The sequence below is a fragment of the Erythrolamprus reginae genome, chromosome 5, assembly GCF_031021105.1.
Source record: "Erythrolamprus reginae isolate rEryReg1 chromosome 5, rEryReg1.hap1, whole genome shotgun sequence".
NCBI lineage: Eukaryota > Metazoa > Chordata > Lepidosauria > Squamata > Dipsadidae > Erythrolamprus > Erythrolamprus reginae.
The window spans coordinates 55,814,312-55,828,383 of record NC_091954.1 but is presented as its reverse complement, the minus strand read 5'-3'; the positions used below and the strand labels follow the sequence as shown (position 1 = coordinate 55,828,383).

Below are 14,072 nucleotides of genomic sequence, written 5' to 3'. Positions count from 1 at the left end.
TTTTAGATTATCCATAAAGTGATACTTTTTCCATCTACCTTTAATTATAAAATTGTAATAATCATTTTAAGTTATGTCTTCATATTTTAGATTTCATTTTTAAAACTTTGTATACAATTAACAAATATAATTGTGCTGTGCTTAAAGTCTTGGCCCTTTTGGGAGGGCTACTAAATATCTTTTAGTGAAAACCAGCTTGGGTTTCTGGCATTGCTTTTATACAATTGATTGTATTTTTTGACATGGGCTTCTTGAAAATGAACTGCCCCACAAAATAAAGTTCTGCATCTTTCAGAAAATGCTCACTTCTTGATTAAGGATAAGCCATAAACCCACTGAAAAAAAACAATAACACGGGTATCAAATTCATGGGGCAATGTCATCATGACATTTTGTGATGTTTTCTTCCTTTGTGGAGCTGGGATAGGTGTGGCTTGCGCGTGATACATCCAGCCCATGGGCAGTCAGTTTGACATCCCTGCTCAATTATTAATTGCAAATCTTGTTTGAAAATTTAATCATTTTTTAAAAAGTGTTTTATTGGTTAAAAATATTGGTGGGATAAGGAAGAGTTGCAAAAATTAAATTCTAAAGTATTATATTTATTAGATATGGCATATCAAAAAGAAACAGAAAATGATATTTTAAATTGTAAGCATGTATAAGACTATAATTTTGCTTCTAGATAATAAACTATTTGTTCACTTTTTAGCTATAATTTGGAAAGCAGCATTTGGAATGTGGTGCCTATATTGAAAGGACCCCTTCAGAGATATGGACATACTATTACTTTATATCAGGTTTGTTATTACATCAGAATTTAATTTGAAAAGTCCTCCTTCTCCTCTCATTTTAACTCATTCAGCTCAACTGATTCTTGCAATGTTCTCTTTATATATGACATCATAACACTATATTTTAGACTTCTGAATCAAGGATTCTTTTTTTCTCATTCCATTTTAGAATAAATCAGCATTCCATGAAACAACTGTGCAGTTATGACACATTTTTGACTTAAGTGGGCAATCTTGTATTTGATTATGAAGGAATAAGCTTCATTTGACACAGAATAAATTTTCTTTCTCTTCTCTTTCATTCCAAGGCTGATAAAAATGCAAAATAAGAATGCAGATTATAGTTCCTAATGTGTAGAATACAAAGTGAGTCTATCCTTTTTGATCTTGTTGGATAGCAGATAGGCATTGGGAGTAGGCAGTCCCATATATATCACTCTGTGATATCAAGCCCCTTGAATTTCACCTGGAAGTCAGCCAACAACCAGTGCAATTATAGAAGAAGTTTTATTTTGGAGGATTTGGCTTGTACGTCATTACTTGAGCAGCTGAATTTTGGAACTGGTTAATTTCCTAGATGGATAGGTTCCTTAGTATGAATTTGAAGCATTCTATTTATTTGCCACATGCTTTACTTCACTTACTATTCTTGGTGCATTTGGCACCAACTTTTAACTCCAAATTCACTCAAAAGATTCCAGAATTCTCTCAAAAGTCTGTTTCTTTTTACCTTTGCATTTTCTAAATTAATGAACTAAATAAGCTTTTTTCCCTTCCTATTCTCAGTAATAAATATTTCTTCTTGATTGAATTTATTGTCAGCCTTGTGAGGTAGACCATACAGGAAGCATGACCAGATGAGCTAATTCTACTTTGCAATAGTGGCAAATATCTGTAGCTCAGATGTAAAATGAGAGTGAAGGTTTGTTCTCCAAACTTGTGGGTTGGTTTCTGAACATTTTGTTACTAGTTAGGTAACTTCTTCATCAGAATTTAGGAGATCCCTTAAACTCTGTTGAGGATGTTACCTAACCTAGTAAAGAAATGTTCAGGAACCAGCCTACAAGCTCAGAGAACGAACCTTCACTTTAATTCTACTTTATTGTGAAATTACAAATCAAAAAGTACGTTTCATCCCCATTCCCTTTAAAGTCCCAAAAATGATCCCTTATGAGCTGACCACATTCATGCTACAGGTTAAATTTCCATTTCATCTCCCTGACTTTAGGGTGATTCTCATATACTGTTATATTCATTCTGAATATGACATTTTTCCAAACCTTGGTACCTCTTTCAGTGTAAATGGAATGCTTTGATCCCACTGTCCAATTTTTCTGCAAACTTTATTATATTCTATCAAAAAATAACCCCTGTGTTTCACCCCATTAATCATTGTAGAATTATATCTCCTTTTAACAAAATTTCACCATATATGGACAGTAAGCTGGTTGAGATTAACACCTTTCTGAAAGATCCATCTGTCTCCAGAACTCTTATTGGCCTTTAATGCAGATTAGATTTCTGTGCATCATTAATGTCAATCAGTGTACTATGAAAGGCTGAAAATAATTATTTAGAAAAATGATATGACTCTACTTAATTGTTAACAGTAAAAATATAACCTTGATTTATATAGCTGTCATTGTATATATATTGCTTAATTATTTGAAGTTCTTTTTAAAAAATTGCTGGTACTGTTGACAATGTTGATCACCTGCTGGAAGAGAGGATGTTGGATACAAATGAGTACGCATATCAAATTGTCATTATTTTCAGCAAGTAGAATTAGTCCTGTCAGAACAGATAGCACCATCTGTTTATTGTCCATATGGCAGCCTAGTATGGTTCTTCATGTGCTATTAGGTATTAAATGCATTTTCTAATTGTTTGGATTCTTTTCATCACAGTTCTGTGTTAAAATCCCTGAGGAAAATATAAATACTCTATTAGCATTGTATGGATTTTCACAATTCTTAAAAAGATAATTTCATACCTTTTGTTTTGCTCCCTAACCACTCGTCTCCTTTTAGGCATCTTTGAGTTACAGGTATACTCGATTTAAAGCAGATCATTTAGTGACTGTTTAGAGTTACAATGCCACTGACTTATGACTGTTGCAGCATCCCGATGGTCATGTGAACAAAATTCAGGTGCTTGGCAACTGAATCATTTATGATGGTTGCAGTGTCCTAAAATCATGCGATCCCCTTTAGTGACTTCTGGCAGGGGTCATTCCATGTCAAATTGTCGAGAAAAATGCCCCATTCAACCACCACAGGTTTTGATGAAATTTTGTGTATATGTTTGTGTGAAAGTTTCTGTAGCAAAAGTTAAACAGATCTGTCAGCATCAGTATTTGGTCAGTTGATGGTCCCTGAAGGTTGGCTTGAGCAGCCAAACATTTAGGCGTACCACCAATTCCATCACATGGTGAAACATTCACGAAATTATATATATATATATATATATATATGTTTTCGTAGATTTTCACGGGTACAGGTATGACGGTCTTGGTATATTCGGGTTTCTTCCCGTGTAGGATTTGGAAATTTCTGGCGACGTTTCGATGAGGTCTCACTCATCATCTTCAGGCTGGTGTTTCTGTCCTTTTTCTCAGGCGAAGACTGAGAAAAAGGACAGAAACACCAGCCTGAAGATGATGAGTGAGACCTCATCGAAACGTCGCCAGAAATTTCCAAATCCTACACGGGAAGAAACCCGAATATACCAAGACCGTCATATATATATATATATATATATATATATATATATATATATATATATATAATTTATTTATTTATTGGACTTACATGCCGCCCCTCTCCGTGGACTTGGGGCGACTCACAACATATACCAAAAACATACAATACAGTTTATCCAATTAATATACTAAAAAATATTCTTTAAAAATGCTAACTTAAGATATTCATTTACATTCATTCAATACTCACACTAACAACATTCGTTGGTTGGGGGGAAGGTCTAATGTCCCCAGGCCTGGCGGCAAAGATGTGTTTTTAAATTATTTTGGAAGGCATGTAGGGCTTTTTAGGTCATAGCCAACACTTTGAATTGTGTCCGGAAATCAATCGGCAGCCAATGCAGTCCGTGGAGTGATGACGAAATATGGGCATACCTTGGAAGGCCAATAACTGCTCGCGCTGCTGCATTTTGGACGATTTGAAGTTTCCAAACACTCTTCAAAGGTAGCCCCATGTAGAGAGCATTACAGTAGTTGAACCTCGAGGTGATAAGGGCATGAGTGACCGTGAGCAAAGATTCCCTGTCCAAATAGGGCCGCAACTGATGCACCAGGCGAACCTGGGCAAACGCTCCCCTTGCCACAGCCGAAAGGTGGTGTTCTAAACTCAGCTGTGGATCGAGGACGCCCATGTTGTGGACCCTCTCTGAGGGGGTCAATAATTCCCCCCAGGAAAATGGATGGACAGATGGACGTGTCCTTGGGAGGCAGTACCCACACTCTGTCTTGCCTGGATTGAGCTTGAGCCTGTTGGCACCGATCCAGACCCTGACAGCCTCCAGCCACCGGCACATCACTTCCACTGCTTCACTGAATGGACATGGAGTGGAGATGTACAGCTGAGTATCATCAGCGTACTCGTGGTAACTCACCCCATGCCCTTGGATGATCTCGCCCAGTGGTTTCATGTAGATATTAAACAGCAGGGGGGAGAGGACCGACTCGCGAGGAACCCTCAAATTAGGGACCTAGGAGTCGATCTCTGACCCTCTGCTAACAACTACTGCGACCGACCAGAGAGGTAGGAGGAGAACCACCATAGAATGGTGCCTCCCACTCCCAACCTCTCCAGTCGGCGGAGGATACCATGATTGATGGTATAGAAATCCACTGAAAGGTCAAGAAGCACCAGGACAGAGGATAAACCCCTGTCCCACGCCCACCAGAGATTATCCATAAGCGGGACCACAGCAGTTTCTGTGCTGTAGCCGGGCCTGAATCCTGACTGCCGAGGGCCTAGTTAATCGGTTTCTTCCAAGGACCGCTGGAGCTGGAACGACACCACCTTCTCAACAACCTTCCCCATAAAGGGAAGGTTGGAGACAGGATGATAGTTGTTAAATATGGCTGGGTCCAGGGAAGGCTTCTTGAGGGGGGGCGCACAAGTGCCTCCTTGTAGGGAGACGGGAAGGACCCCACCCTCGGAGAAGCATTGCTAATCTCCTGGAACCAGCTCTGTGTCAGCTTCCTGCTGGCCGAGACAGCCAGGAGGGACACGGGTCCAACAAGCAGATGGCGGAACTCACAGCTCCAATGGCCTTGTCCTCATCAGGTGTCACCAGGTCAAACTTGCTCCAAACAGGTGGACTAAGACGGGCCCCTGTCACCTCGGCTGACTTGTTGTCAGCCAACTCTGCATTCCAATTGAAGTCAAGACCAGTCCAGTTCTGAGCGATTTTATCTGCGAAAAACTTGTTAAATGCCTCAGCACTACCCTGCAAGGGTTCCTCAACTCTCCCTTGATTAAGGAGGGAGCAAGTCACCCTAAACAGGGCGACCGGGCAGGATTCCGCAGACGCCTGATCACCACTTTGTAAATCTTAATATGAGCTTTTAGTGTTTGGTCAGATTCGGATATAGTTTTCCTCCAACGCTTCTCTAGACTTCTCTTCTGGGATTTCATTCACTGGAGCTCTTCAGTGATCTCCAGGGTCTGTTGCCAGAGAGAGGTCACAAAGTCGCAATTTGGTCTGGAGCCTCCGTCGCAGTCGTATTCCAGGCTGCAGCAAGACACTCTGCCAAACTGCGTACAAGTGAATCCGGCAAAACCCCAAGTGCCGTTTTAAAACCTTCTGGATTTATCAAGCATCTAGGGTGGAACCTCCTAATCGGTTCCGCCTCCTTGTGGGGAAAGATTGGAGCCTTAAAATTAAGCCGCAATAGAAAATGATCTGACCATGACAAAGGCAACTTTTTTAAGCCCCTTAATATCAGATCATTACTCAACTGTCCCGAGAGGAAAACCATGTCGAGAGTGTGCCCCCTCTCATGGGTTGGGTCCTGAACTACTTGGGTCAGATCCATGGTTGCCATGGTGGCCATGAACTCCTGCGCCAACTTAGAGGATTAACTGAGCAACGGCAGATTAAAATTCCCCAAGACAATAAGTCTGGGGGACTCCACCGCCAGCTCGGCTACCTCCTCAAGTAGTGCAGGCAGGGCTGTTGACACGCCGCTGGGAGGCAGGTACGTGTGCAATCAAGTCCACCTGTACCTCTAGGTCCAACCTCATAAGAAGGGACTCACAACCTGCAATCTCAGAAACAGTGAGCCTACACAGCTTGATGGTCTTCTTGGCTATAATTGTCACTCCTCCCCCCCCTTCCCTGGGGTTGTGGCTGGTGCCATACCTGAAACCCGGCTGGGCACATTTCTGAGAGAGGAACTCCTCCCGCTGGGCCCAGCCAGGTCTCAGTCACACATGCCAGATCTGCTTCCTCCTCCAGGAGTAAATCCTGGATGAGGGGAGCTTTATTTATAGCAGACCTGGCATTAAGCAGCAAAAGCCTGAGCCCAGGGTCCGGATTTTGCTTTTCATCAGTGCTCTAAGTTGAGCCATGGGGCCAGAACAAGGGACCGCTTTCAAGCAGTGGTCCCTTTTTCCCCCGAGAGTGGCCTACTCCAGTCTCCTGCCTTATCTGCCTCTCCCCAGCAAGACCGGACTATTCTGGCCCTCCACTACCCCAGAGATAGCTCCTCCCACTCCTTCTGCCTTCAGGTAAACTGACCCCCCTGACCCAATCATTCATCACTTTACCAATGTTCATTGGGGACATGTGTGCATGTTCACACAAAATTTCATCGAAATCCGTGATGGTCGAGCAAGGAGACCCAGACCACTTGACATGGAATGACCCACAAGAAATATCAATGGGGAAACTGGATTTACTTAACACACGTTACTGACTTAACAACTGCAATGATTCACTTAAGAATTGTGGCAAAAAAAGATTGTAAAATGGGGCAAAATTTACTTTACAATGGTTCAACTTAAGAACATAAATATTGACCTCAATTGTGATCGTAAATTGAGTACTACCTGTACCTGTTTACTGCCCCAAGCTGCTGCACAACTGCATTGTTTTCAAAGTCTAGAATGGCATCCTGCTTATTTACTTCTAATCCCTTCCTCTCTCATCTTTCTTCTTTGCAAAGGGAGGCGTGAAAACCTCTGCACAGATTAAGGAAAGCTGCAAAAGTAATTATTTTAGCTTAAAGTTATTTTTCAGCCCTGTTGTAACTTTGTAATTCAATTGAAAGAGTAGTTGGTAAACAACAGCTATCTCTTGCCTTTATATCTTACTACTGTTTGGCATTGTAGAGATTGAACAGAAGTAGATATCAGGACATGACTTTAAAGGAATAATGTGAACATTTTAGAGTGACTTGTAAGAACACCTGTTTATGAAGTGCAGAACTTATTTTTAATTTACTAAAAGGCTTTGCAATGATTGTACTATGCAATGAAGGAAGACAATAATATCAAAATACTAATGGCAATCGTATAATGTGAAGAAAACAAGGATTAGTCTACTTCTGGGGAGTTTTTGCCTGTTCAAAATGGCAGTAATACACAGAAGTCTGGAAATGTCATAGAATAAGAATCCCAGGACATAAGGAAGCTAGGAATAATTTGACTTAAAAAGTTTATTTGAGGCATCTGATCATGTAAGGCTACTTTTTATACTTGGAACATAGGACAATAGTCTAGCATTGTCTGAAAATATTGAAGTAAAAAGGCCCACTAGTTTCCACTCAAAGGTTATTCTGGGTAGGAACTGAACAATAGTTAAAACTCAGTGAGGTAAGGTTAGGGAGAAAAGGCTAGAAAAAAGTAGAATATTGAGATGTGGTATTATGCAGCTGCACTAATACTACAATATTTGCAGAGGCAATAATCTATTCTGAAATTCATATATACAAATTGCTAAAAAGTATTTACAATGGAATCTGCACCAAAATTCATTTGTAATCCATAGTTTATATGCTGAGTTTTTTTAAAAAAGCAGTTAAATTGATCACTGCTCATTGGTCTTTATTATAGTAAATTCTTGGAGAAAAAAGGAGGATCCACTCCCCTCTCCAATTTACAGAAATAAGATCCTGTAGTATAAGAATGTAGTAAACAAATATTATAAGCCCGTGTTATTTTCAATGTGGAAAGAATGCTAACAGAGTTCAACATTTATATTTGTTTGTTTTGTATTTTTTTTTAAGTTTAACTAATTATCATTTTCCCTTCTTTAAAACAGGACGACATTTACATGTATGGAGGCAAAATTGAAACATATACTGGTAATGTCACTGATGAATTATGGATTTTCAACATACCAAGTCAGACTTGGAGTCTCCGAATTCCAGCAGTGCTAGTTCATGGCCAGCAATATGCAGTTGAGGGTCACTCAGCGCACCTCGTGGAACTTGACAGCAGGGATGTTATCATGCTCGTGATTTTTGGTTACTCAGTAATATATGGCTATACAAGCAGCGTTCAAGAGTATTATATCAGTAAGTTGCCTTTTCATTTTTTGAATTACTTTTTTAAAACTTCAGGATATGAACCTCTGAGACAAGGGGAAACTAAGTGATAAACTGTACTTATACCTACCACCTGATTTTAAAAGAAAACTTATCATAGATGAGCATCATTCAATTTGGATAAGAATTCTAGTATGGGAAATTTAGAATTTTAAATCCTCCTCTTCTGTTTATATGGACCATAATTCTTGTTTTTTAAATATGTATTAACCAAAATTTTTATTTTAATACAATGGTATTAAATACATGGTAACAGCTATACTAACTTGAAAAAGAAAATGAAATTAAAGGATAATCTACCATATAGAAAAAGTCTCTTTTAAGAAAATTTAAACACTGTTATGGTCTAATATCAATTTCCTTTTCTGACCAACTTTCCTGCAAGTATCAGTTGGGGAAGTACTAGTACAGATGAAAATTGCTTGTTTCCAGCATATAAACTTAATAATTCTGATGTATGGATGAGTTTGATTCTGCTTCTGGATTGTAGAACAAAGTTGCATATTTTATACATTTTTAAACAACTACATATTACTACTTGTGTTATAGTTGTAGATGTTAATTTTAGAAGTTACATAAAAAGGATATCTTTGATGTAAAATGAAGTACAGTGGTACTTCTACTTATGAACTTAATTCGTTCCGTGACCAGGTTCTTAAGTAGAAAAGTTTGTACCAAGAAGCAGTTTTCCCCATAGGAATCAATGTAAAAGCAAATAATGCGTGCGATTGGGGAAACCACAGGGAGGGTGGAGGCCCTGTTTTCTCCCAGGAGATTCCTAGAGAAGCTCCATGGAGGCTTGTCCCCGCCTTTCCTGGTCCTGTTTCCTTCCAGAAGGTTCCTAGAGAAGCCCCACAGATGCTTCTCCCTGCCTTTTCTGGTTACAGTTTCAGAGACTCGGGTTTGTAAGTGGAAATAATTCTTGAGAAAAGGCAAAAAAATCTGGAACACCCGGTTCTTATCTAGAAAAGTTCTTAAGTAGAGGCGTTCTTATGTAAAGGTACTACTGGATTGCTTTTCATAAAGTGATTCCACCCTCCTTAACTTTAAAAGAAATAATTCAGTTTTGATCTATTGATTTTAATATTATTTATAGTCATTTTTGAAGAGACAAATTGTGCTTTTATGAATAATTAATAATACTGTACAATTTTTTAACTCGGCAGTTTCACTACAATCCAGCAGGATGCACTGCTGTTCCAATTTTGCTCACTTCTGAGCTTTTAAAAAAATCAATAATTTATTGCTTTTTTCCTAGACAACTTTTTTTGTAACAATACTGAAGTGCATTCTTCTGTACTATATAATGCAGATGTAAAGAAATTGTATTTCTTTTAAAAAATTGATAAATACCACAGAATTTTATAAAGTTGTGCGTAGGACACGTTCAAGTATAATTGATAGCTACAGTATTTATTCCAATGAGTCATATGTGATTCATTTTTAAATAAGCAGGATTATGACAGTAGCCAGTATCAGTAAGTATAATTTAAATTCAGGTTATTATCTTTTTATAACAGTGAGATGGACTAAATGCAGTAATTGCCTATGAATTAGCCGGATTTTCTTCTCTGTTCCCAGTCATTGCCTGAATGCTGTAGTGTCCTAATTTTAGAAATAAGTACAATGAACAGCAATAAATGCATAATGCAGTTTGTAGTTAAGCTGAGACGAAAAAAGAAAGATAGGATCTAACAAGGTAAGTTATTGGAAAAAACAACATCAGAAGACTCCTGATAAAATTCCTGACCAGGGTTTCATATAATTGCTTCCCCCAGTGGCCAAATTAGATGCCTTTGGAGTGCCAATAAATATACCATGGTAACTTTCTTCTAGTGGTGTTCTTCTAGTATCTGTTATTCATGTGGGTATTATCTCTGAATATGAAGATTCACGTTGTCTATCAAGAGTAACATCAGCAATATGTATTTCTCATGCTTTTAAGAGACAAGCTGCATATTAGGTTAAAGACATAGAGTGCAGCCATGAATCTGTCCATCTTTTTCTGTGTTGAATAGGTGAGAAAATGTGATATGCTTATCTGTGCAAAGAGATTTTGCCTTCTCAGCTATGGTTTTAAGATAATCCCCCTATCTCCAATTTATGGAACTGGGGAAAAAAGGTATTTAGTCATGCTCACAATGGTAAATTGGGGAAATGATTGATTACACTGTAGCTGGGAAGGAAGCCTTAACATTGTGGAAATAGCAACTGATTTCTTAGTTATTAAAAGAAAAACACAAAAACTTCTTGCTGCACTTTTAATGTAATACACAGTTGGGTAACATGCAGCTCATTTTTATTTTCTTTTTATAGGTCTTATAGTCCATCCAACTATGAATATTAAAAACTGATGGCATTGTTTGCAGTAATTTTTATGTTTAGCATAAGCCCTTAGTAATATTTTTGAGTAGATGTGTTTAATACTTCTGTGTTGATGTTAAATGATGAATTGTATTATTAAGATAAAAATATTATGCACAAAATTTACTGTTTGTTAATACTAGTGAGATGTATAATTTCCAATAATGTTAATATTAGATACATTTTTTGTGAGTACAAGTCTAACATTCCCACTGGAATTCTGTACTTGAAAAAGTTAAGAACAAATATTGGACCAATTAATTCTTCCATGCCAGAGAGAGTTGAACTCAAAGGCTGAAGATATACAGTTTTTAATGTGCTAGTACTCAATGTTATTACTTCTCTGTTGTTCATTTATGCAATCTTGCTTTTTTTCAAGCTTTGGGGTGAGCTTGGAAAAAACATTTAACAAAACTACTAGTTAAAGATAATATAGCTCTTAAAACAATAGGATCTTCTCAAACTCATACAAAAACCTGAGAAAAGTTGGACTACTTTAATGAATAATAGAGAGATCTTCCTTCACATATAATGAATGTGAAGTGCTTTTTCTGACCATGCATAGTTCTAATTTGCATTGCTAAATACTGAAAAAAATAAGAACATCATCAGAATCATGCCACAAGTAACTTGTTACTGTGCTCCTATAGTGTTCATTAATAGTTAACATTGTTAAAATTATATTTCTTAGTGTCTTTGGAGGAATTCCAAGCAGCATTATATGGAAAATACATGGTTGGCTAAATTAGCTTCTGCTTCATTTAACAACAGAAATGAAAGCATCATTGTCTACTGAATAGCTTATTACAGGGGCTAAAGTTGAAAATAGGACTTGATTTCACTCTATAACTTCCTTTAAAATATTATAGAATACTGTATATGTATTTGTAAATAATTTGTAAAATGAATTCTACTCCAAAGCACATTTTGATAAATTTCAGTTCATGGCTTTAAACTATTAGTAGTGGCAAAAAATTTGCATAGTTAGCAGTTATTATTATTCAGGATTAATGACAACTGTGTATATTTCTTTACAATGATAATATATTGTCACCATCAAATATTAATCACACTACAGGAAAATAGAGTTTGACATTATGAGAATTGTGGCTAGGAGTTATTTTATTACTAGTGCCATTGGATATTTTTGTAAGCATTCATTTGGTTTTACAAAGGCTTAGTTTGCAGAATCTTGTCCCTACTTTGTAGTTTATTTTTTGAGGTTGATCATTTTTATGTTTCATTTTATTTCTGTAGTTTTATTCCATTAAGGTTTAATGCATTTTATACTGTTTTCCTGAATTCCTGTACAGGATTTATCTCTAGACCTACAGCAGTTGGATGATTTTAAACTTTAAAATTCCAGATGGTGACTCTTAAGTACAAACTGAGTTTTGGAACAAAGCAATATAGAAAGCAGATTGGAAAACTTTGAATAACAATATATATTGTTTTTGTATGACAGTTTGATCCTGTTAAGAAAATGAAAATCTTTGAACAGGATTCATGCTCTTATTCTTAAATCCCACTATTATTGTATTAAAGTTTTGAATTGGAGGTTCTGTTGCTTATCATCATAGTATAACTTTGTATGTTTCTTTCATAAAATTATTTCAGTTTTATACTGTATTAATTGCACCTAATAGTTGAACATTTCCCAAGTCAAATAGAATAGAGAATTAAAATCAACAACTCAATAAAGAATACATTGTTGTACGAATAAAAATTAAGTACAGTATTCTCATACAACATTCATTAATGGCGCTCTGTATATCTTGATGGACTAGTCCTAAACAGATTTTCTTGAATATCCAGATTTTCTTTCTAGAAGATCATGAGTGGTGGGACCCTCCTTGCCTCCAGGGATTAGATATTCCATAAGTAGAAATCCCCAAAGAGTATACAGTAATACCTCATGATACGAACTTAACTGGTGCAAGGAGGAGGTTCGTAAGACGAAAGGTTCGTAAGATGAAACATTGTTTCCCATAGGAAACAATGTAAAGTCAATCCGTGCAACAACAAAAAAAACCCGCAAAAAACCGCTGCCTCCCGGCTGTCACCTTTTAAAACAGCCTGGGGGCTTCGGCGTTGGGAGGCTGCTGAGAAGCCCCCCGGCTGTTGTAAAAGGTGACAGGCGGGCGGCGGGGCTTCTCAGCGAAAGTTCGGGTTTGGGAGGCTGCTTTGAGGAGGCGGGGAAGCCACAGCCGCCGGCTTCCCTGCTGCTCGCCCGCCGAGGATGCTGACCTGCTGCCTCGCGGGGAAGCCGGGCAAGAGCGATCTTCTGCCGGCCATGGGCAAGCAGCGGGGAGTCGCCCATGGGCGAGCAGCGGGGAGATCGCTCTTGCCCGGCTTCCCCGCGAGGCAGCAGGTCAGCAAGAGCGATCTTCTGCCGGCCATGGGCGACTCCCCGCCGCTCGCCCATGGCCGGCAGAAGATCGCTCTTGCCCGGCTTCCCCGCGAGGCTTCCCCCATCCTCGCCCGCCGCCCGCCCGTCCAGAATGCTGACCTGATGCCTCGCGGGGAAGCCGGGCAAGAGCGATCTTCTGCCGGCCATGGGCGAGCGGCGGGGAGTCGCCCATGGCCGGCAGAAGATCGCTCTTGCCCGGCTTCACCGCGAGGCATCAGGTCAGCAAGAGCGATCTTCTGCCGGCCATGGGTGACTCCCCGCTGCTCGCATTGGGGTGGGGAGGCTGTCAGGACGCCCCCCCCACCCCAGCACTTTGCATCCCGCCAGCTAAGAGCAATCGGGCAGCAGCTTCTGCCGGACACGGGTAATGAGCGGGACAGAGAAGCGGGGAGAATCAGGGGGCTCCTTTGGCAGCTGGAGGCTGCCTGGCTTTGTGTTTTTGGCTGGGGTAGGAAGCAGTAGGACCTTCCTAACTCCCTCCCCCCCAGCCAAAACCCCAAAGCCTGTTTGCTGCCAGACGATTTAGCCAGGACAGGAGCGAAGTGACGTGGAGGAATGGGGAGCTGAAACCGGGCGGTTTCAGCTTTCCATCCCTTCACGTCACTTCGCCGCTAAATCGTGTGGCAGCAAACATGCTTTGGGGGTTTGGCTGGGGGGGAGGGAGTTAGGAAGGTCCTACTTCTCCCCCCCAGCCAAATCCCCAAAGCATGTTTGCTGCCACACGATTTAGCGGCAAAGGGACGTGAAGGAATGGAAAGCTGAAACAGCCCGGTTTCAGCTTTCCATCCATCCACGTCACTTCGCCGCTAAATCGTGTGGCAGCAAACATGCTTTTGGGGTTTGGCTGGGGGGGAGGGAGTTAGGAAGGTCCTACTTCTTCTCCCCCCCGCCAAACCCCCAAAGCATGTTTGCTGCCACACGATTT

General features: G+C 39.7%; 1 protein-coding gene across 5 annotated transcripts in view; it reads left to right on the top strand.

Moving 5' to 3' along the window:
• The window catches only part of ATRNL1 (attractin like 1), a 578,768-nt gene that overhangs the window by 59,571 nt on the left and 505,125 nt on the right, over positions 1-14,072 (top strand). For 4 of the 5 annotated variants that reach the window (XM_070752642.1, XM_070752643.1, XM_070752645.1 and 1 more), the window contains exons 7-8: positions 713-800; positions 8,088-8,343. In XM_070752642.1, coding sequence (XP_070608743.1) covers positions 713-800; positions 8,088-8,343 — 344 coding nt within the window. Of the gene's footprint in view, positions 1-712; positions 801-8,087; positions 8,344-12,050; positions 12,295-14,072 lie in introns of those variants that run through there. The other variant, XM_070752646.1, reaches the window with a different exon arrangement.